The sequence below is a fragment of the Abramis brama genome, assembly GCF_963993115.1.
Source record: "Abramis brama genome assembly, chromosome: 8".
NCBI lineage: Eukaryota > Metazoa > Chordata > Actinopteri > Cypriniformes > Leuciscidae > Abramis > Abramis brama.
In genome coordinates this window covers 43,272,614-43,298,546 of record NC_139970.1, presented here as the reverse complement: position 1 = coordinate 43,298,546, position 25,933 = coordinate 43,272,614, and the positions used below count along the sequence as shown (strand labels likewise).

The 25,933-nt window shown below is 40.7% G+C and overlaps 1 protein-coding gene across 1 annotated transcript; it reads left to right on the top strand.

Annotated features, from left to right (window-relative positions):
* Positions 1-2,613: 2,613 nt before the first annotated feature.
* Positions 2,614-8,052, top strand: LOC311087874 (uncharacterized protein; the record flags this gene model as incomplete). Its single annotated transcript, XM_084121346.1, has 6 exons — positions 2,614-3,542; positions 4,719-4,921; positions 5,104-5,406; positions 5,620-5,934; positions 6,146-6,448; positions 8,048-8,052. The coding sequence occupies 6 exons, from the start codon at positions 2,614-2,616 to the stop codon at positions 8,050-8,052; spliced, it is 2,058 nt and encodes a 685-aa protein (XP_083977472.1).
* Positions 8,053-25,933: the final 17,881 nt, after the last annotated feature.

The window sequence follows — 25,933 nt, the reverse complement described above, 5'->3', positions numbered from 1 at the left end:
ACGCTCCCGTCGTATGTCGCGACTTGCCTGTCATCTCCTCCTATGGAGTCAGAAGCATCTGAGGTCGCTTCGAGCCATTCACATCCCTGGTGTGCTCAACCATGCAGCTGACGAGCTCTCACGGCAGCCGCCCCTTTCGGGAGAATGGCGACTCCATCCCCAGGCGGTCCAGCTGATATGGGAAATCTTCAGATAGATCTGTTTGCCTCTACGGACACGACCCATTGCCAGTTGTTCTATTCCCTGACCGAAGGAACCCTCGGCACGGATGCACTGGCACACAGCTGGCCCCAGGGCCTTCACAAATATGAGTTTCCCCCAGTGAGCCTTCTCGCACAGACCCTGTGCAAAGTCAGGGAGAACGAGGAGCAGGTCCTGCTCGTTGCACCATATTGGCCCAACCAGACTTAGTTTGCAGAACTCATGCTCCTCGCGACAGCCCCTCCTTGGCCGATCCCTCTGAGGAAGGACCTTCTCTCCGCTAGAGACCCCTCTACGAGGCGTCTGGAAACTCCATGTCTGGTCCCTGGACGGGACGCGGAGGTTCTAGGTTGCCTACCACAGGCTGTAGTAGACACCATCACTTTCGCTAGAGCCCCCTCTATGAGGCGCCTCTATGCGTTGAAGTGGAACCTGTTCGTCGATTGGTGTTCTTCCCGCCGGGAAGACCCCTGAACTTGCCTGATCAGTGTCGTCCTTTCCTTCCTGCAAGATGGGTTGGAGCGAAGGCTGTCTCCCTCCACCCTCAAAGTGTATGTTGCCGCAAAAGCCGCTCATCACGATGCAGTAGAAGGTAAGTCTTTGGGAAAGCACGACCTGGTCATCAGGTTCCTCAGGGGTGCCAGGAGGTTGAAACCCCCTCGTAATCCGCACCCCATACCCTCTTGGGATCTAACTTTAGTGCTCAGAGCGCTCCAGAATTCCCCGTTTGAGCCCTTGCATGCAGTCGAATTAAATATCCTGTCAATGAAGACAGCTCTCCTGCTGGCTTTGGCTTCCATCAAGAGGGTAGAGGCCTGCAGGCATTTTCGGTCGACGAATCGTGCCTAGAGTTCGTGCCGGACTTCTCTCACGTTGACCCCGGCCCGGATATGTGCCCAAGGTTCCTACCACTCCGTTTAGAGATCAGGTAGTGAAACTGCAAGCGCTGCCCCTGGAGGAGGCAGACCCAGCCCTGGCTTTCCTCTGTCCTGTTCGCGCTCTGCACTGCTACATTGTCAGAACTCAAAGCTTTAGGGCCTCAGATCAGCTCTTCGTCTGTTATGGAGGCCAGCAGAAGGGGAAGGCTGTCTCCAAGCAGAGGTTAGCCCACTGGCTAGTGGATGCTATCGTCCGGGCGTATGAGTCCCAGGACGTGCCTTGCCCACCTAGGTTGAGGGCACACTCTACTAGGAGTGTTACCTCCTCCTGGGCGTTGGCTCAAGGCGCCTCGCTGACAGACATCTGCAGAGCTGCGGGCTGGGCGACACCTAACACATTCGCTAAGTTTTATAGCCTTCATGTAGAACCTGTTTCCTCCCGTGTACTCGCTACGGCCAGTAGCGCGAGGAATTAAGTTAGTGTCAGCTTGCTACGCCATTCTCGCCCCATGGACCAGATATGTGCTTTATCCTGCTCCGTTGGTTACCCAACAAACGGCTAACCTCGTGAGTTCCTCCGTCAACCCCGAGGCGGATCGCCCATCGCCAGGCCTGTTACCTCTCACTATGAGCTGAGTTCAGGCTGGGGTTCTTATGTCAGTGGTCCCTACGACGACCCCATATGTGTCTTCTCCACGATGCGGTTTCCCCCCAGGTTAGCCAGTGTCTTCCCCTCGACAGAGTACGCTCTGTCGTCTCTGCTGAGTACGCTCCCACCCTCCGGGCTGGGACTACCTCAGAGACTGCCATGTGTCCACTACCCCACGGGCTAGTGCACATGTGTTTTCCTAGTGCCTCCCTTTTTTTTGCGGAGCCCAAGCGTTCCCTCCTACGAAAATGGGCACGCTTTCCCAGTGTTATCCAATATCCACTGAGCGGGTCTTGAGAGAGCGGGTCTCCGCACATAAGAGAGAAGTATCAAGAAACTGTTGGCTGAAGCTTAGGCAGGGTGTGTAGAGATATTACAGCTTTTATCACTCATGACGGCCTGTTCAGATTTCGCATGGTTCCCTATGGCCTGGCGTCAGCACCCTCCGCTTTCCAAAAGATGATGGCCACCATCATGGAGGGTGTACCAGGTGTCAAAAATTACCTGGATGATGTTATTGTGTATGGAGAAACATCTGAGGAGCATGACTTGAAACTTAGTACTGTGTTGCAGAAATTGAAAGAGTCTGGGCTGGTGTTAAATGATAAACAATGCAATTTCAAACAGACTTCACTGCGGTTTCTGGGCCATGTAATTAACGCTCATGGAATCCTACCTGATCGAGAGCATCTAGATGCTGTCCGTGAAGCTCTGCCTCCATCTGATGCAGCATCTCTGCAATCCTTCCTAGGATTAGTGTCCTGGTACTCAAAATTCCTTCCTGGGTTTGCGACAGTTGTTGCCCCAATGCGTGAGTGCGCTAAAGAAAAATGACAATTTTCTTGGACGCCTGCTGCTCAAAGCAGTTTTGAGAACATTAAACAGATGCTTGTGTCCAGTCCGGCCCTTGCCATTTATGACCCCACACTTCATTCAGTCATTTCAACGGATGCCAGTGACTACGGGTTGGGTGCAGTGTTCGCCCAATCAGACGGAACAGAAAAACCAGTGGCTTTTGCTTCCCGCACACTCACTGATGCTGAAAAAAAATCTATAGTGGAGAAGGAGGCTCTGGCATGTGTGTGGGCTACTGAAAAATGGCAAACGTACGTGTGGGGCCATCGTTTTACACTTCGCAAAGATCACCAGGCACTCACCACCTTACTGACTACAAAAGGCATGGGGAAAACCGGAATGCGGATTGCTCGTTGGGCAGCAAGTCTGCTTTGTTTTGACTATGACGTTGTTTATCGGCCGGGTTCCCAGAACCACACAGCAGACTGCTTGTCTCGTCTTCCCATACTGGCACCTGCTGACTCCTCTGCTGATTTAGAGCCTGAAATAGTTGCATTAATTTCCTCAACATTGTGTTCTCTTTCAGTGACTGATTTTGAAACTGCCTGTGCTGCTTGTCCTGAACTGGAAAAGCTGCGAAAGCCTGGTTGCAGATATGCTATAACGCTCACAGACTATCATTCCAAGTGGCCTGAGCTTGCATTTGCTAGCAGTGCAACTACTGAGGATGTTGTCAAATTTCTGAGTACGGTTTTTAGTTGTCATGGCAACCCAGAGTGTATCGTTACGGACAATGGTACACAGTTCACCTCAATTGTCTTTGCTGAGTTTGTGAAGGAACGAGATATAAAACACATCCGTACATCTGTGTACTATCCTGCATCTAACGGTGCTGTTGAAAGATTTCACCGTGCACTGAAAGGTTGCATCCAGACAGCCATTCAACACTCACAACTACGGGAACAGGGCTGTTACAGAGTGGCTCCAGGTGTATCAGGCAACGCCTCACGCTACGACGGGTGTGTCACCATACAAGCTCTTATATGGGAGGAATATGCGAACCAAGCTTAACATCCTGCCTTTACATGGGGAGGGCAAATGTGATCTTGCTGCTGTCCGTGAACATGTGAAAAAGAAACAGGACAAAAATAAATTATACACTGATCACAAATGCAGTGCTCGCAATCCTCTCTTTCGTGTGGGAGGGAGAGTGAGAAAAAGGTGTCCTCGTGCAACCCCAAAAGGTCATCCTAGATTTTCTGCTCCTGTAAGAGTAGAGAAGAGAGTGGGACCCAACACATTCCTGCTCAGTGATGGGAAAAAGTGGAATGCTGCTAACCTGGCATACTCACCTGGATTGACTGACTGTGCCAGTAACACATTACAGCAAACACCCAACACTACACACAGTTCTGTGAAAGTCTTGCGTATGAGACGGAAGCCTGGTTGGACTATGAGATACACTAAACAGGACTGTTTTACATCCAAGTTGCACAGGTGTAGCTCTCAATGAGAGAAAAAAAAAAAACGGTTCTGAATGAGTTAATCGCTCTTTTGCTGACCATTCATGTATTGATGTTATGAGTTACTAGTTAACAAAGATGTCACTGTTTTACATGCATTGAATATAATGTACGGACTGTTACTGAATAGTTGTCTAGATTGTCACAGCTACTTTATTCAGTGTACATGTTTTCCTTCTGTTGAGTTAAGAAGAATGTTTTTACAAAGAGGGGAAGTGTTGTGTCATGTACTGTAATTCATAATGCTATCTCTAAGGACGTTGTGTTGTAAGAAGAAGAAGTGGGTGAAACAAAGGGAGAGAAGAAGAAGTGTGCTTACTGCTAAACATGTGAAGTTACTGTTCGGAATAAAATGAGAGGTCTTGAAGATATACGGTGTCGTGCTTACTACTCATACAAGACCTAACAGTTCCATAAATAAATCTATTTCTCTTTTCATTTGTCATCTTTTTTTAAATGATTAGATGTATTTTAGTGAAGCTTCAACAAACCAACATCATGTAATTTTAAAGCTTTAATCTGTAAAAAAAAACCTCTGTTCTTCAGGTGTGTTTGGTGATGAAGAAGTGAAAAGAGTGTCAGAGAAGGAGGAAGATTCATTCACTCTAAACTCAGATCTTACTAAAATAAAGGATGATGATGTGATTCAGTGGAGGTTTGGATATTATGAAGAGACTTTAATAGCGAAATCAATAAAGAGGACCACAGAATCACTGTATATGATGATGTTCTTGATGGGAGATTCAGAGACAGACTGAAGCTGAACAATCAAACTGGATCTCTGACCATCACAAACATCACAACTGAACATGATGGATATTATTCACTACAGATCAACAGCGAGAGAAAGAGAAAGTTCAGTGTTGATATCCAAGGTGAGGATAAAAAAAAAAAATTTACTTGTTTTTTAATGACAAAATTTAAATTAATGCATAATTTTGTTTTTCTTTTGTCATTTTATACTGTTTATTTCAAACAGACATTTTAAACAATTTAATCACAGTATTAATCTGATAAACCCTGTTTGTGTGTGTTCTGTGTGTTTTTGGTTTTACAGGATGGATGTCAGTGTCAGTAAAGGAGGGAGAATCGTTCACTCTAAACTCTGGTCTCACTGAAATGAAGGATGATGATGTGATTCAGTGGAGGTGTTTTGACACTCTAATATCTGAAATCAATAAACAGGCCGACAGAATCGCTGTATATGATGATGTTCTTGATGGGAGATTCAGAGACAGACTGAAGCTGAACAATCAAACTGGATCTCTGACCATCACAAACATTAGATCTGAACAGATTGGATCTTATTCACTACAGATCAACAGCGAGAGAAAGAAAGAGTTCAATGTCGATATCTTTGGTGAGGTTAAAAAAAAATAGTTTAACCCATTTTTTAATGACAACATTTAAATTAATTCAAACATAATTTAGCTTCTTTTGTTGTTTTATGTTTATGTTGTTTATTTAAAACTGACATTTTAAACTATTTAATGTAAAACATTATTAAGTGATTTCACAGTATTAATCTGACAAATCCTGTTTGTGTGTGTTCTGTGTGTGTTTTTGGTATCAGGATTAGTGACGTCAGTGTTAGAGAGGGCAGGAGATTCACTCACTCTAAACACTGGTTTTACTGAAATAAAGGATGATGTTGTGATTCAGTGGAGGTTTGGATATTATGAAGACATTTTAATAGCTGAAATCAATAAACGGGCCGACAGAATCACTGTATATGATGATGTTCTTGATGGGAGATTCAGAGACAGACTGAAGCTGAACAATCAAACTGGATCTCTGACCATCATAAACATCACAACTGAACATGCTGGATACTATTCACCACAGATCAACGGTGTGAGAAAGAGAAAGTTCAGTGTCGGTGTCCATGGTGAGGTTAAAAAAAATTGTTTAACCCGTTTTTTAATGACAATATTTAAATTAATTCATACATCATTTTGTTTCTTTAGTTGTTTTATGATATTGTTTATTTCAAACTGACATTTTAAAAGTATTATTTAGTAAAGCATTATTAAGTGATTTCACAGTATTAATCTGACAAACCCTGTTTGTGTGTGCTCTGTGTGTGTTTTTGGTATCAGGATCAGTGACGTTGGTGTTCGTGAAGGAGGGAGAATCAGTCACTCTAAACTCTGATCTCACTGAAATAAAGGATAATGATTGGATTCAGTTTGGAACTGGAGACACTTTAATAGCTGAAATCAATAAATGGACCGACAGAATCACTGTATATGATGATGTTCTTGATGGGAGATTCAGAGAAAGACTGAAGCTGAACAATCAAACTGGATCTCTGACCATCACAAACATCACAACTGAACATGCTGGAGTTTATAAACTACAAAGCAACTTTATGAAAACTGAGTTCTTTCTCGCTGTCTTTGGTGAGTTAAAATTTTATTTCACCATTTTATGTTTTAATCACAAGATATAATCATTAATAAAAACATAAATAAAAAAATGTGTCTTTTCTGTCTGTTTTTGTTTTATGTATTATTTATTTGAAATGTTTAAATATATCAAATTATTTACTTTTAAAAGCAATCATGAAGTTATTTAAAATCTCTCTCTGATACAAACTCTGTTTCTGTTTGTTGATACAGTTGAAATATCAGTGAAGGAGGGAGAATCACTCACTGTAAACTCTGGTCTTACTGAAATGATAGGTTATGATTGGATTCGGTGGATGTTTACAAATGAAACCATTTTAATAGCTGAAATCAATAAACAGGCTGACAGAATCGCTGTATATGATGATGTTCTTGATGGGAGATTCAGAGACAGACTGAAGCTGAACAATCAAACTGGATCTCTGACCATCATAAACATCACAACTGAACATGCTGGAGTTTATAAACTACAGTTGTTTCAATACAGTTTCTCATCAAAAGCATACAGAGTTTCTGTCTCTGGTGAGTATAGATCATTTTGTCCTGTCCTTCATTATATATACAGGTGCTGGTCATATAATTAGAATACCATCAAAAAGTTGATTTATTTCAGTAATTCCGTTAAAAAAGTGAAACTTGTACATTATATAGACTCATTACATGCAAAGTGAGATATCTCAAGCCTTTATTTGTTATAATTTTGATGATTATGGCTTACAGCTTGTGAAAACCACAAAATCAAAATCTCAGAAAATTAGAATATTACATGAAATCACACAGTAATTACACAGTAATGCCATGGTCATTGAACCAGGTTTTGGTTATTTTGGCAGTGTGGGCCGGTACAAATCCTGCTGGAAAATGAAGGAAGCATCTCCATAAAGCTTGTCTGCTGAAGGAAGCATGAAGTGCTCTGGAAATGTCCTGGTAGACGGCTGCGTTGAGTGGACTGCACAGTGGACCAACACCAGCCGATGACATGGCTCCCCAAACCAACACAGACTGTGGAAACTTCACACTGGACTTCAAGCATCTTGGATTGTGTGCCTCTCCATTCTTCCTCCAGACTCTGGGACCTTGGTTTCCAAATGAGATGCAAAATTTGCTCTCATCAGAAAAGAGGACTTTGGTCCACTGTGCTTTATTAAATCCAGAGTCAACGCAGCCGTCTACCAGGACATGTTCAGAGCACTTCATGCTTCCTTCATTCTCCAGCAGGATTTGTACCGGCCCACACTGCCAAAATAACCAAAACCTGGTTCAATAACCATGGTATCACTGTGTAATTACTGTGTGATTTCATGTAATATTCTAATTTTCTGAGATTTTGATTTTGTGGTTTTCATAAGCTGTAAGCCATAATCATCAAAATTATAACAAATAAAGGCTTGAAATATCTCACTTTGCATGTAATGAGTCTATATAATATACAAGTTTCACTTTTTTAACAGAATTACTGAAATAAATCAACTTTTTCATGATATTCTAATTTTATGACCAGCACCTGTATATACACAGTTTATATATATAGGATGGTGAAGAATGTAATGTATAATATGAGACCCCCTGCCTGTGTAATTCTGTATCACCTAGAATAATCGTTATTTTATTACCTTTAATTGTAATCTCATCTCAGATGTTTCCATGTTTATATACGGTATAGAATGGTTTATAGATGTTAAAAAAAAAATAAAAAAAAATTCATTTAGGCACATAACCTGTACTCATAGCTCATAGACAGTTCTGAAGGTTCACATGTTAAAAGCTAAGGATGATAGGTGCATGCGCATTTGTTGTAATATGTTCCCATGTGCCTGCGAGAGCAACGGCATCTCATTGTCAGGTTTGGCATAGACGAAGCAGACAGAATGGTAAGTTAAATGCTTTAATTTGCAGAATGGATCGGTACAGCGAAACAGGTGAGTAAACAGTGAGTTGAATTTCAGAAGATAGCTTAACTGAAGTGTAACCAAGTCTCTCTTTCTCTTGCAGATGATGATGAGTTCCTTAGAAGATGGACAGGTGACTGGCTGAGAAGATCGGGACCGTAGGTAGGTATACAGGTAAGTATGGCAGAGAGTCTGTGTCATGTGTAGACGAGATCAGACAAGAACTGAATGTTTGTAACAGGTATATATGGGTGAACTGATGATGAGGTCCAGGTGACGGTGATTAGTATTCAGGTGACAATGAGCGTGTGAATGACTGAGTGGGCGGAGTGAGGGAATGAGTGGAAGGAGATGGTGATGGAATCCTGACAGTAACCCCCCCTCCCGAGGCGGCTCTTGACGGCTGGGAAGAAGAGAGATGTTGCCGGCGGCGAGGTCGACCACGACCCCTGGGAGCTGGGCGGTCAGGATGGTCAGAATGGAACTGGGAGAGTAAGGCTGGATCTAGGATATCATCACGGAGCACCCAGGAACGCTCCTCTGGACCGTAGTCCTCCCAGTCCACCAGATACTCCAGACGGGGACCTCGCCGCCGGGAGTCCATGATGGAACGAACTCTGTAGATGGCCTCTTCTTCCACAGGAACGGGAGGAGGAGGCACGTCATCCGAGGTGGAATCTGAGGGGACAGAAGAGACTGGGTCAGTGAAGGGTTTGAGGAGAGAGACATGGAAGGAAGGAGAGATCTTGCACTGAGGTGGAAGGTTGAGTCTGTAGGTTACTTCATTCAACTGCCTCTGGATGGTGAAAGGTCCAATGAATCGAGGACTCAGCTTACGGCAAGGCAGGCGGAGGCGAATGTCCCTCGTCGATAACCACACCTTCTGACCAGGTTGGTATTGGGGTGTATCGGCTCGTAGACGATCCGCTTGATCCTTGTGCCTCCGCACTGCCTGTTGTAGATGCACATGAGCTGAGTCCCATACCCCCTCGCTCTGATGGAACCAAAAGTCGACAGCTGGAACCTCCAAGGGCTCACCCGACCAAGGGAAGAGAGGTGGCTGATATCCGAGGAAGCACTGAAAGGGGGTGAGCCCGGTGGTACGCTGAGTGAGGGAATTCTGGGCGTATTCCGCCCAGGGGAGGTATCGGTTCCAGCTGTCCTGGTACTTGTGGCAATAAGTTCGTAGATAACGTCCTATCTCCTGAATCTTCCGCTCAGTCTGGCCGTTGGTCTGTGGATGATATCCTGAAGAGAGGCTGACAGTGACCCCAAGGAGCTTGAAGGCGTGCCACACCCGGGAGATGAATTGGGGTCCCCTGTCCGAAACGATGTCTTCTGGAATGCCAAAATTTCTGAATACGTGATGAAACAATGCTTCAGCTGTTTCTAAAGCCGTGGGTAAACCAGGTAAAGGTATCAGCTTGCAGCCTTTGGAAAATCTATCCATAACGACGAGCACACAGGTAAATCCACCGGATCTAGGAAGGTCAGTCATGAAGTCCACTCCGATGTGTGACCAAGGGTGTCTGGGTATAGGTAGTGGCACAAGTTTACCCTCAGGTAGCTTTCTGGGAGTGTTGGTGATGGCGCAGACTGAGCAGCCGCGGACAAACCTGGAGACATCTTGGGAGATGGATGGCCACCAGTACCGCTGACTGAGGAGCGAGAGGGTATGCTTGCTACCTGGATGTCCAGAGCCCGGAACCGTGTGAGCAGAGTCCAGAAGGGGAGTACGAAGATGTTGAGGTACGAAAGTACGCCCTTCTGGACCTCCCGGCGGAGCAGGATGGCGAGCATTTTCCTGAGAGATTTGCTGGTCGATGTCCCAGAGAATGGGACTGAGGATTAAGGCTGGAGGGAGGATGGTTTCAGTACTGAGGTCCTCTGAAGATGAATGATGGAGTCTGGAAAGAGCGTCTGCCTTGCAATTCTTACTTCCTGGACAGTAAGTAACAATGAAGTTGAATCGAGTGAAGAAGAGTGCCCAGCGGGCCTGGCGAGGATTCAATCTTCTTGCCTCACGAAGATATTCCAAGTTGCGATGATCTATAATTACCTCGAACTGGTGATTTGCTCCCTCCAGCCAATATCTCCATTCTTCTAAAGCCAGTTTTATGGCTAGCAGTTCCTGGTTGCCGATGTCGTAGTTTTGCTCCGCCGGGGACAGCTTTTTGGAAAAGAAGGCACATGGATGGAGTCTGGGAGGCTCACCCTGCCGCTGCGACAGCACCACTCCAACCCCAGTGGAAGATGCATCGACCTCAACGATGAAGGGAAGTTCTGGATTGGGATGGATGAGGATCGGTGCTGTCGTGAAGACTTCGAGGCGATGGAAGGCTTGGATGGCTGTGGGATTCAAGGACAGAGACTTGGGTTGATTCTTTAATGAGGATGTGAGAGGAGCACTGATGAGACTGTAGTTCTTGATGAATCTTCTGTAGAAATTTGCAAAACCGAGGAATCTTTGAAGTTCTTTCACAGATGTGGGTAATGGCCAGTCTTGGATTGTTTCCACCTTCCTCTGGTCCATCTGGATACCATGCTGATCTATGATGTAACCCAGGAACTGAACAGAGGTGATATGGAACTCACACTTCTCCAATTTCAGGTAAAGCTTATGTTCTCAGTTTCTCAAGTACTTGAATGACATGACGATAGTGTTCAGCAATTGAAGATGAATAGATGAGGATATCGTCAATGTAGACAATCACAAAGCGGTTGAGGTACTCACGGAACACTTCGTTCATGTACCCTTGTACCCCAACCAACACGCAGCGTCAGAGTAGGTGAACAGTGACGAATTCGACCTCGACCCAGCGGTTTTCCTTGGATGGTTTGTACATGGAGGTCTTGAGAATTGCGATGTTTGCGGATGTTCAATTTTTGGAGGAGCTGTGTGGAGATGAAATTCCCCGCCGAACCAGAGTCAATAAGGGCTTGCGCTGAGACACAAATATGAGTTGTTAATACATGCACAGTGGTGCGATTTAAAGCTTAAATTTTTGGTGAGACTTGAATTGTGCTTACCGCTGGACATGGAGGTCGAACAGGGCAAGAGCTGAGAAGATGATTATCAGATGCACAATAGAGACAGAGTTTATGAAGAATTCGTCGTTGACGCTCTGAAGCTGGAAGATGGGCGGAGCCGAGATCCATAGGCTCTGGTGCTGGAGGAGTGACTGATGGAACCGTGGGCGGAGGACATACAGTGGGAGTCGGAGAATCACATGCTGATAGTCTTTGCGAAACTCGAATGGACTTTTGAATTAATTTCTCAATTCCCAGACTGTCGTCGTAAACCACCATCAACTGACGAATGTTAGGGTTCAAACCATGATGAAATGCTGTGATCAATGCTGCCTCATTCCAACCACTGGATGCCGCTAAAGTGCGGAATCGTAAAGAGAAAGTACTCACAGAAGATTGGCCTTGACGAAGATTGTAGAGTTGATCATGTACTGATAGATCGGCAGCTGTTTGACCGAAAACTTCCTTGAAGTGTTGTATGAAACCAGAGAGGGATTTGACGACTTCCGAATCCGAATTCCACAGAGACTGTGCCCACTGAAGTGCTTGCCTAGACAGAAGTGAAATGATGAAAGCAACACAAGCTGAATCGTTAATGAATTGATGTCCTTGCATGGAGAAATACAAAGATACCTGAAGTAGAAACCCACTGCAGTCCTCCGCCTCACCGGAGAATGTCGCTGGTCGGGCCATGGGACACGCTGAGGCAGTGAACGAAGCAACGGGCGCTTGAGGAAGTGAAGCTGAAGAGGTGTGTTGATGAATGGTGATCAGATTGACAGGTGAATTCGCTGAGGATTCCGAAGGATTCTGCATGGTGGTCTGATCTTCTGTCAGGTTTGGCAAAGACGAAGCAGACAGAATGGTAAGTTAAATGCTTTAATTTGCAGAATGGATCGGTACAGTGAAACAGGTGAGTAAACAGTGAGTTGAATTTCAGAAGATAGCTTAACTGAAGTGTAACCAAGTCTCTCTTTCTCTTGCAGATGATGATGAGTTCCTTAGAAGATGGACAGGTGACTGGCTGAGAAGATCGGGACCGTAGGTAGGTATACAGGCAAGTATGGCAGAGAGTCTGTGTCATGTGTAGACGAGATCAGACAAGAACTGAATGTTTGTAACAGGTATATATGGGTGAACTGATGATGAGGTCCAGGTGACGGTGATTAGTAATCAGGTGACAATGAGCGTGTGAATGACTGAGTGGGCGGAGTGAGGGAATGAGTGGAAGGAGATGGTGATGGAATCCTGACACAATGACACAATGTTCATGTTTCGTAATTTCAGTTTCAGTGTGAGACAGTAAAGAACCTTGATTCCAACATGCTCTGGAGTTAGTGTTGTTCCTCGAGTGTGTTACATATACATACATATATATATATTATATATATATATATATATATATATTTTTTTTTTTTTTTTGCCAACTATTTAGGCTACACATTAGTAGATGTCAGCGCTGACATTAGCGGTTATGAACTGATCTGATCTCAGTTTGATGCTTTTATTCCTCAGACTCTGTCCACTGTTATGGTCCTACTGAAGCTGTGATCCGATTGGTCCTCTCTGCTCTGGTGGGCGTGGCTACTGTCATTATTCTGGTTTATGACATCAGATCCAGGGGGCTGTTCCATAAAACAAGATTAGAATACAAGCCAGGCTTATTTTGGTTAGTCAGACTTATTGTCGGTGGATTCTGTTTCATAAAGCAAACTTAAAATAGTTCAAACTCAGTTACCCTGGCAACTTATGCTGGGAAACTAGCCTGGTCCAGGGCAGGCTAACTGTCAGGCTAAGCCTCAGCTGTTACACAGATCCTCTAACACTGACCGACAAGAACACAATGATATTACCACTGACACTCTCTCATACCATTATTGGACTTTATTAACCACTATTAGTCCAAAAATAAATACACAGTATACAGAAAATCAACTTAAGGCTACAATGATAAATTAGACAATATAGACATATATTGTCTAATTTATAAATACATAAATTAGTATATATGTAATATGTAAATATATAAATACATATATATATATATATATATATATATATATATATATATATGTACTGTATTTATAGATATAGATATATAGATAGATAAATACAATATATATACTACAGTTTTTTTTACTGGCCGAATGTTATGTGCCCAAGATTTAATTAGATTGTTTTAAAGATTTATGAATACATTTCTCTCTGGTTTTGTTTGGCAGCTGTAGTACATGTTTATGATTAGAAGAACATTAGAACACAATCTAAAAAAAAACTTTTTAAAGCAAAAGTTAAAATCACAAAATTAAAAATAAATAATTACAAAAGCACAGTATAAATTTTAACTGGTAAGATGAATCTGAGCTTAGTAATTGACAGTATATTAACCTACATTTGATTTACCCCATTACAATAGTCCCTTTACAGTTATTGCTATCATAAAAATACACTTGTAGGTTTAAACTTCTAAATAAGGGACATCTAATGTCCAACTAACAAAGCATATATATATATATATATATATATATATATATATATATATATATATATATATATATATGTACTTTACTATGTCTTTCAATTCAAACACATTTAACACAATTATACAAATGGACAGTTCCTTTAAAGACATCATATATTCCCCCAGTAAATATTCCTTATTTTTCCTTCTACTTTTTTTCTTTTGTGATAATACCCACCAACACATACACATGATTTAAGGGGAAAAAGACAAAAAACAATAAATAAATATTAATAAAATGTAACATTCACATATTTATATCAAACTCTTATAATGACACATAATTCCTAATAGTTATTCAAGTAATATTATTTAAATATCAAATATTTAATATGAAATAAGTAAATAAATAAAATAACAAATAAATATAAATAAAAGGGAGGGTTATATAAAAATTTAGTTAACCCTCTGGAGTCTGAGGTGTTTTTGGGGCCCTTGAGATGTTTTGACATGACCTGACATTTGTGCTTATTTCAGCTACTTACAACATACTATTGGCCAACATGTAATTTTGTTGTATTCAGCACAAACTCTGCTACAATAATATGTGAGCAAAATGGATGTACATGTTTGCATTTTATAGAAAAAAAATATTATGCGTGGTTAGTATGTTTTGGGAAAAACATTGTCACTGCAATAAGGCCATTTAACACATACTGAATAGTTTTCCATAAGACTTTGGAATTACTTTTCTTGTAGGCTAGAATTTTTTCTACAAAATGAGGTGAAAATCATTCTGACCACTCTTTCACAAACAACAATATAACGATTTTAATTTTGCATGTCAGTTTTTGTGTCAGCACTGCTGTATGCGTGGGCCATGAATATTAATGTGATTCACACCAGGGGTGTGACTAAAGACACTCCCCCCATGGGTAATGGGCCATCAAGGTGCTGTGAGGCAGCCTGAACAAAGAATGATGACCTAAGAATGATTCACTGATGAATAAAAAGTTAAAAAGAACAGCATTTATTTAAAATAGAAATCTTTTCTAACAATGGAAAGACTTAAAGTTATTACTATCACTTACATCCTTTCCAAAAAAGAAAGAAAAAAAGACCAAACTTTTGTTTTTTTATAAAAAAATATTTTTATTCAAAGAATCCTGAAAAAACTATTACAGGTTATAAAAAATATATATTAAGCAGCACAACGGTTTCCAACACTGATTTAAAACTCATTGCCGTTTTCTGTGACACACCACAGAGCTCTGTTATAAGTTGCTCCATAAACTCTTTATGTGACAAGTTACCATGTAGCTCTTTGTGCACAATGAAAGAGTTGGTGGAAGCAATGTCCAAGAAGTGTAGAAAAATCTTACTGTACCACTTCATGGTTATGTGCTGTGTTGTGTAGTACTGTATCAGCTGATCAGACAGGTCAACACCCCCCATGAGTTTGTTGTATGCAGTCACAGGTGCAGGACATGGAAATGTCTTTGTCCTCCATGTATCTTGTGTTTTCACCCTCATCTGCGCAGTGTCTCCTGTATAAGCAGAATGGATGGTTTTTGTCATTTCACACAAGAATAGGTAGGCTACTTTTATATTATGACGATGTAAACACAATTAGGCTACATTTCATCTGTAAAATATTACGTCTATGCACTTACTCTGTATGATTTCTCGATCGCACTGAGAACTGAAGGTTCACATTCCTAAAAAACAACATCAAAATAAAACTTTTAGCATACATTATACAAAGTAAACTGCTGAGCAAGTGATGGTTATGGACAAACATATGACCTCAGGGGGTTAATGTAGGCTAATATATATTCCTTTATTTTATGGAACATTCTTTGATTTTAGAGTTGCACATATCTTTTAAAAATGTATACATTTGCTCTTAATTTCATGTTATCCTCTCCATAGTGTAGGCCTACTTTAGAAACTAAATCTAACCACTCATTTAAAGCTGGGGATTCTTGCTTTCTCCAAAAAACTATTGCATTAAAAGCTGTGATTCTCAGCATTCTAAATAAGTATTCATCATCTTTATTAAGTAGCATAGGTCATATACCCAAAACTATATTTTGTATCTTTATATATTTAGTTTCTTTAAAAAAAAATGTTCCCTGAATTAGGCTACTTCTGTTAAAATTTTTTTTTATTAGAAGTATAAAATATATGATTGTAATGAGCTAGAAGTTCACTACAACTTATCCAACATCCTAAAGATAAATTATTATAATAAGAAAGATATTTCTGGTGTTATAAAATATCGCATATTAATTTTCCAAACAAAATGTATATTTTAGTCAAAATTATTGCGCTCCTATTTGGCGCGCATGCGCGCAGCAGCACTCGTTCAATATGAAGATTAGCAGTAAAATGGATACATTTGCACGACTTTCTAACATTTAAAGATGGAGAATATAACTGTAAAATGTAAGTTTTGCACTGAGGGAAAAAAAACATGTCACAAACGCATAAAACAGCACAAAATATACACTGTTTGATGGTGGATCGATTTGATCCACGATCGACCTCTAGGGCTGCTTCAGAAACGCGTGCACACGCAATTATCTAGACTAGATAAACCTGGATCAAATTAGTGAGATTGCGTGAACTTCAATTACCTTTTATGGAACCACTTTAGCCCCAACTTATTTGTTAGGCTCATTCAAGTCCGGTTTTGGAGTTTAATCCCCGCTTTTCTAAGCGGCTTTTATGGAACAGCCCCCAGAAGAGCTGAACAAGATCAAGCACATATTCACACATCAGAAACCTAATGGTGTCATTTCTCATATTACTATTTTTTTTTTTATCATTTACTAGTCTTAATTTATTTGTAATGGCTTTATATGCTGGCATTTACTGTATGTTTATTTTCAGGAGGCTTATTTCCACCCTAGAATATCATTTGAGAACAAACAGCAACATATTTTCTCATTAACTCATTAGTGCTCAAAGTGTTTGTCATTGTAAATACTGATTTTTTACTGATCTAGTAATTCATATTTGATTGGGGAATTTAAAAATGACTTCCAATTACACTTAAAGTCTCACATGTCTTGTATTGTTATTATTGTTCAGATCAGACATCTCTAATACTGAAGCTCTTTTACTGACTAAACATTTCTCTCAAAGACACAGATCTCACTTTACTACTGCTGTTCATCTGTCATCTGGATTTGCTTGCCTTTGTCAATAAAGTTTTTGATGATTTTTTTGATTGTTTTTGATTAGTAAATAAAAAGGGGCTTTTTAAATTAATTTACACATCCAAAAGAGAAATCAATTTAAGGTCTTTCTGGTTTTTAACAAATTTTAAAGATTTGCACAAGAGTTTAACCTCATTCATCCACTGGATAAAGTTGGGTTTAGATTTAAACCATCTGCACTTATGAATGAAAAACTTTAAGACATAAGAAATTAATAAACTCAAACTCTTTGTTTAAACAAATAAAAACACAAATTGAACCATCACTTGTAAACTCAGAGACATGTAAGCAATAGATAGACAGGAAAGCAAATATAACATACAGTTATATTGTACTTTGTTTGTACTAATGCTTTTTATTAAGTCTGGTGACCAAGTCTGTGGCAGTAAAATTAAATACAGTTCGTGTTGCACAAAAATATTTAGCCATTACCCACAAATACTGTGGATTTGTTCATTTTTACTTTAAGTACGATTGTTTTAAACGTGTAAAACTGCGCAGCATTAACCCAACAAATCATTTGACAAATAGTCACATATCAGTAACAGGCTAATATAGCATCACATTTCACATTCCTTGCAGCTAATTCATTACGATGACATAAAATAATGTTGATAAAACATACAGGAGATACAAAAACTAATTCATTACCTCATCTGCTGTGAACATGATTCATGAATTCCATACATCTCTGGATGATGAAAACAACATTATGGAAGCGAATACTTACATATTGCGCCTTTAACTTAAAATTGTCATGTAATCTCAATTTAAATAATTGTATTAGTGGAAACTTAGCTAGCTATAACTAACTAACTGCATGGTATAGCACTTGCAACTTGCTGAATGACTACACCAATCATTTACTACATCTGAGGACTGTTTCATAAAAGACGCTAGGTGTGTTCGACATCGGCTGCGGCTGGATGCAACCGATCGGCGAGAGTAGCCGCGTGCAGGCGGGGAGGAGCTGCAAACGGAGACGTGAAGTCGGACACTTTCTGGTTCCCGTAGTGACCACTCACGTGGTGTTCGCATACTTTACCACAGCTTAAGTGAAATAAATAAATGCAATATTTGCCAAATAATACACAGATGTTTCAGAGACATTTTCATTCAATACTTTATGTATTGCTTCATACGGAGTCTGTTTGAACAAGAATAAAGTTCAACATAAGATACTATCAATGAAGTGGAGTCTACGTTTTTTAATCAGTTTTAATTGGATAAACATGACACAATATAACATTGCAACGACATGAAAAGAGTGTTCACTGTTATAATAAACTGATTTGAGAGCTTTAGAGGAACTAAAGGTGTTCGAATAAACACGAAACACACGTGATCGTTGTCATGCGGTGAATCCGGCCAATCGTGGAACAGCTGTGTCGTCATCAGCCCTCCTGCAGCCCAGTGCAGCCGCTCTTGAGAAGCTGCGCTGGCTGAGTTCTCCGGCTACTCTCGAATCGCTCTCGCGGTACTTTGATGGCATATGTCACAGTCACGTGGCGTCGGCGCTGTATCAAGTCGGACAAAATTTCTAACCGGCATGCACTGCTTTAAGTCAGCCGCCGATCGGTCTGCGCAGAGCTGCATGAAGTCGAACAAGCCTGCTGTAAAAGCGGGGATTAAACTCCAACACCTGACTTGAATGAACAAATTGGGGCTGAAGCGGTTTCATAAAAGGTAATTGAAGTTCCCGCAATCCCACTAATTTGCTCCAGGTTTATCTAGTCTGGATAATTGCGTGTGCACGCTTTTCTTAAGCAGTCCTAGAGGTCGATCATGGATCAAATCGATCCACCACAGCACACACAAACATCCAATATTTTTTGCTGTTTTATGCGTTTGAGACATTGTGTTTTCCTCAGTGCAAAACTTACATTTCACAGGTATATTCTCCACTCCATCTGTAAACTAGTGATGGGAAACTGAGGCTTTCTGAAGCATTTGAGGCTTTCGTCAAATTGTGCCGAAAAAAAGGTTAATAACTCGAAGCTTTTACCACAGTGCGCATTAGTGACATCTGGTGGTCAGACTTGTTTTCTCCACCATATCTAACAAATCGCCAGAGAAGAAAAGCACGTGACCAAACAAAGCTTCGGAAGTCCGTGACATACAAGAGTGGGATCAATACAGTTCTGTCTAATCTCATCTAAATTAATTTGTGCCAATGAGACCACAACTCGTGTCAGGTGTAGTCTGGTCAACAGATTCACATATTGATCAATGATATAAAATATACAAGTATGTGATCATAATTATAGTAATTGTAATTGAAAAAAAAATATTGTGGGTGTTCTGTTTTTAAAAAAATATAATTTATGTTATAGGGAAGTGTAGAGTTACATTCTGGGACAGTTGAGCTAGAAAAATGGCGTCTGAAAGTTGTGGCTGGTCATCAGTTTGTGTGTAAATGTACATTTTTGATAAATGTTTTCCACTAATGATGTCATTTCTAGCGAGAAATCATTACTGTAGTCATTAGTAGACATACTGTAGACAAGCGAAGCTGCGCACAGCAAAAATGACGTCATTGCGGAGTGAGTGCGCGTTTGGTGCGCAAGGCCTCATTTCGCTTGGCGATGTGCGCAATAATTTTGTAAAATCAATATGTGATATTTTACAACATCAGAAATATCTGGTAATTTAAATATATATTAAAAAAACTTTGGGATAGAAGTAATTCAGGGAAGAATTTAAGAAACCAAATATGATAAATATACAAAATAAAGTTTTGGGTATAGGACCTTTGCTACTTAATAAAGACAAGTTATATTTGTCTAGAATACTGAGAATTACAGCTTTTGAAGCAATAACAACATTTTAGAGAAAGCAAGAATCCCCAGTTTTAAATGATTGGTTTGATTTAGTTTCTAATATATGGAGAGGATAACATTAAATTAAGAGCAAAAGTATACATTTTGAAAATATATGGTCACCTCTAAAATCCAAGAATATTCTCTAAAATAAAGGAATACATTTTATATTAATTACCATTTTTATATTTTTATTTTATTTACCCTTTATTTGACCAGGTGATGTCCCATTGAGATATTCAAATCTCTTTTACAAGGGAGCCCCCAGCATATATCCCTCCCTCCCTTTTTATTTACTTATTTTGTTTAAATGATATTCGATATTAGCTCAGTCCATAAAATATAAACACAAAATGATAATATGGGAATATGGATAACGTGTTTAAGGAATCTGTAATCCAACAATGATCAATCAGATTGTCTGTGCACAAAAGTTCAGTTCAAAGTTAGTTCAGTTTCAACCACCGTATCATAATAGCAAAAAACTCACTCAGATTAAAGTCCTCAAAGGCAAAGTTGGAAAAATATATAATCCACAAAGGTAATCCAACCAAAGAAATGTTGATGCTGGTGTAAAGTCTGTGGTGAATACATAGATTCCGGGTAGCACACCGAACAATTAGTTTGTACAGTACAATTAGTTCCTCAATTAGTAACCACAAGAAGGCATAAAAGTTGAGCCTTAACTCAAAACCCCTCTTTATTTAAAAGAGTGAGCCATCCCCAAATTGAGCCACCACATGTCTTAAAACAGAGAATGTCTAATAAGGGGAGAACTTCCACTCTCAGTAAACTTCCGGCTTCTGAACTGGTTGCAGTTCCACTCTGGTTCCATATGAGGGCGCTCACAGGATGAGTGCAGAATGAATGGAGGTCTATGGCGCTATACCCCTTGAACTTGCAAAACCTACAATCAAATCTGAGATTTCTCAATGGCAATCGGGTGAATGAGACAAATTTAGCCGTCCAGCTCCATAGACTCCCATTCATTTTGCACTCATGGGCGATCGCCCCCAGTGGAACTCTGGTGGAACTACAACCAAAATTCGGTACAATAGAACTTAATAGGGAGTGGCCAGGCTCTCTGTAGACGGGCTCTGCTTAAAAGCTAGATCACTTGTTCTTGCTTATATGGGTAATCTAACCCCCTTACCTGAGGCCGTTGCCCCCTGGTGACCAGGAAGATCATTGCAAAACAGCCGTAGTCAGCCAGTAACAGTGAAAACACTCTGGAACTGTTACAATATTAATCTGAGTATAAATGGACACAAACGGCAAGACTCATGTCTAGTCTAACCACACTTGAGACTAAGTCATAAATCCTCCCATCAGAGGAATTTTCCCGCTTGGAAATTCCACCTTGCTTATTGGTCAAGCCAACACTGAGAGGGACTTTTCTCAGGCTTTATAGAGCATCTACACAGCAGGCCTTGACTCAAAACCAGCCATGTGCTCAAGAACCAGAACACATGAACACATCACACCAGTCCTCAGGTCTTTACACTGGCTCCCAGTTACACTTACGATTGATTTTAAAGTATTAGTACTGGTATATAAATCACTCAATGGCCTAGAACCTCAATACACTGAATATAAACCCAACATATCACTCAGCTATAAATACCAAGGGTTCACTCTAAGCATAGTGAGTCCGCTTTTAGCTACTATGCTGGAAACAGCTTCCAGAAGAGATCAGATGTGCTCCTACAGTCGACACATTCAGATCCAGACTCAAAACACATGTTTATCTGTGCATTTACTGAATGAGCACTGTGCCACTGTACGTCCCACCGATTACACTATATTTTATTTTGCATCCTCCTTTTGATTCTAAACTGAACTCAAACTTTTGATCGACTCCATTCTCAGAGCTTCCGAACAAATCTTTGGGATTTGGACTGATGGGTTAGTGAACCCGAGGTTACCCCGTGAGTCTTAGAGCTCCTCCTGTACGACTTTAGGGGAAAATCGGGTCATCGGAGATGTCCAATAGATTTCTTAGGCGCACCGAAAGAACACCACACACACACACACACACACACACACACAGTGTAATCACCTTGCAAATCTCAGAGTTGTGAAAAATATCATACACCGTGTTTTGCCAGATGAGAAGTTTATCTGTGCATCATCTTTTTACTACTTTAATTCATTTTATAACTATCATATAGCCTATCTCTTTTAATTCATTTTATAACTGTTTATAACTGTTAATTTTCCTTGCTTTTATCTTGTGATTATTTTAATTCCTTTCTGTGTAAAGCACTTTTAAGGTTGAGCCACTGTAGACACTTGGACTATTTTAACGATGTCTTTACTAACTTTCTGGGATGGCAGATCTCGATTACAGAGAAGCCTATGGAGGAGTGAGACAGCTCTCAGATTTAATCAGAAATATCTTAATTTGTGTCTGAAGATGAACGAAAGTTGGAACAACATGAGGGAGAGTAATTACCAACAGAATTTAAATTTTTGGGTGAACTAACCCTTTAATATGGACGCTTCACCCCAGCATTTGCGTGTGCCCTTTTTAGTGTTGTCTTCACATGTAGAATGACATTCGCCTCACAGAACTGTTGTGAAAGTGAGCAGACATGAACTGATCTGATGGTAAGGCTGGAAACGTCCTCCAAGCTGTCAGGGACTTCATCAGCTGTAGTGGATTTGAGTATCACATGCAAGGACTAATGCGGTGTTGGAACAAAGTAAGCATGTAGAGCGTGACAGCGGTGTCGTAATCCGTGGCTTTTGAATATTAATCATATGAAGATATCAGAGAACACTTTCATACACACAGTTATAGCAGGCGATCTGTTCCTGCTCCATAAAGCCATCAGAGAAACTCTGAAATCAGTCCGAGAGGAGAAACAATTTGATAAGAATTGAACAACAAACGTCCTGAAGACAGTTAAAGGAGAGACAGTCATGACAAGATCAAACTGTTGCTTTACGACACTTTTAACATGTCAGTTCATTTCTGTTGAAAATTATGTCGTTGATCTAGATCAGGGATGGGCAACTTCGGTCCTGGAGGGCCACTGTCCTACAGAGTTTAGCTTCAACCCTAATCAAACACACCTGAACAAGCTAATCAAGGTCCTCAGGATTACTAGAAAATTACAGGCAGGTGATTTTTTCAGGGTTGGAGCTAAACTCTGTAGGACAGTGGCCCTCCAGGACCGAAGTTGCCCATCCCTGATCTAGATCAGTGGTTCTCAAACCTGTCCTGGAGGACCACTAACACTGCAGGTTTTCGTTGTCTCCCTAATCAAATACACCTGATTCAACTCATCAGCTCATTATCACATGGGTTAATGAGTTGAATCAGGTGATTAGGGAGACAACGAAAACGTGCAGTGTTAGTGGTCCTCCAGGACAGGTTTGAGAACCACTGATCTAGAGGAAGTTGAGGCGCACTGGAGAAAATGACCAACTTCAGAGTTTGAAATAATGAGCTAAAAAGTGCATTGTAAAAAATGTTGCTGCCTTAATTTTTTAAGTACAATCAACTTGGATGTTTAAGTCATTCAACTTAAATTACATTAAACTGACTTAAAAATGAGTTGAAAATTGTTTAACTTATTTTGATGAGTTAAAGCCATGTAAAAACATATGCTGTCAACTTATTGATCATAGCCTATTTTTTACAGTGTGGTCGCATGCATCACTTATAGATGTGCAGTAATTTTAGATACAGGTGGAGTTTCACTTCATTTTACTGCAGAATTGTGTAACTCGAATTGGAATCCATCAGCAAGCTTTTATTAGAATCGTGGTCAAACAGGCAATGGGCAGATTCCAGCAAACACAGCAACGTAGGACAGACACAGTCGTGGTCGAAAAGCAGGCAGGAGATCAGGGGGGTATTCCAGAAAGCAGGTTATGTGACATACCCGGGTATGTTTAAGAGTAAGTAAGCGGATAACCTCAACTTTCGGTTCCAAAAACGGAGGTAACTTTCAGGGTATGTTAGTAGTCATAGCAACTCACTCTCTGAACTTAACCTGCTCCGGAGCAGGTTATGTTCCTGGGTTAGTTTGTTTCAGAGAGGTGACGGAGCATGGCGTGCCCTTTTGAAAACGATCCAGTGGATGTGGAAGCACAGATAATACGAAATCTTTTCCGTCGTGAGAGGGTGATACGACCACGTATCGATGTGTTTTCGTATCCAAATGAATATTTGCGGGAGCGTTACCGTTTTTCAAAAGAAAGATTTTGAAACCATACATAGCAAACGTGACACATCGCAGATTAGCGCTTAACACAGAGAACATTTTGTGCATTGCCCTTCGCTTTTTTGTGACGGGGAGTTTTTTGTATACAATAGGCGATGCAGAGCATGTGGGAAAGGCAACTGTGTGTAGGGCTGTTCGTACGGTATGCATTGCACTCAAACGGTTCCTACACACTTTTGTGCAGTTCCCTGGCCATAAACCACTGAGGGTCATTAAAGAGGAATTCCACAGAGTGGCTGGTTTGTCCATTCGATGATATTCTATGACAGACCATTTTAGTTACATAGCACTGCTTAATCTATCCGTACTCTATACAGTCACAATAATTTTAAATGTTTCTAATTATATAACTTTCAATTTCAGGGTTCCCAAATGTGATTGGGTGCATTGATGGAACCCACATTCCCATTAAAGCTCCTTCAGTCAATGAAGGAGACTATGTTAATAGGAAGTCAATCCATAGCATCAATGTGCAGGTGACAGTAGATTTTTTGGGTGCTAAATGTTTGGGTGTTTAAACCATTAAATCACCCTCATTACTGGTCCCCCACTAACTAGGTAATATGTGATGCAACCCACCTCATCACTAATGTTGAAGCCAAATGGCCAGGGTCTGTACATGATGCCAGAATGTTTAGGGAGTCACCACTGTGCCACAAATTTCAACAGGGTATGTTTTGCCTTACACAATGTTTTTCATGCAATTATACACTTTAACTACCTTTATAGGACACTTCAATGGTTACTTGCTGGGGGACAGAGGGTACCCTTGTCTGCCCTATTAGATGACACCCTACCCTGAACCTGAGCCTGGACCACAGGCACAATTCAACCTGGCCCACAGCAGAACACGGGTCAAGGTGGAAATGACCATAGGCATCCTGAAGGCAAGGTTTCAGTGCCTGCGTGGGCTCAGGGTCAGCCCAGAAAGGTCATGTGACATCACAGCTGCTTGTGTTGTTCTTCACAACATTGCCACACTGAGAGGTGAGAGGACCCCCCCTTCTCTTGATGAAGATGGCCAAGAGGAACCCCCAGTGAACCCAGTAGACCAAAGAGATGGCAGGGTGGTACGAGACATGATTTGCCAAAATCACTTTAATTAAAATCAGTTAACAGTCAAGTGTTGTTCATTGTTTCTTTATTTCCTGTAACAAAATACATTTGTATTTATTGCTTTAGATTTCATTCAACAACAAATGACAGATTAATGTTCACATACTGTTTCCCACCTTAAGCTGGTGCTCCAGCAATTCAAGTCTGGCCTTTTTTAGGTTAAGCCTTTTCTTCTCCATTTGAAGCTGTACAAGGTCCGTCTCCATGTCACTTTTTCTGATTTGCTTTTGAAGGTGGACCTTATACAGCTATTTCGCAGTCAACTAGAAAGACAGAATAATTAAACATGACTGATAATGTCTGTAATACAAACACAGACCAAATATTTAAATGAGGAACATTTCTTACACTGCTAAGATTCTGTGTGGAGGTAGATGGACCCTCATCTATATTAAAATCTCCTGCCATATTCTGTAAAATGACAATGACAATTTATTTATTCTCTTATGTAAAAAAGGGGGAATGCATTCTATGCATCATACCTCTATGGGCCTCCCCACATTTTCTGTTTCTGTCACAGCACAAGTGGTCTCTTCATTGTCACCCTACAGTGAAAATAAGGAAGGATGCTTGGTCTAGCAAACAGAAACCTAAAGACAATAATCACTTACAACTGTGACAGAGTGTGGTGTTGCAGGAGGATCCAATAATACAATGTGGCCATCAGCAACTGCAAGATAATTAAACCAATAAGATAATCATGCA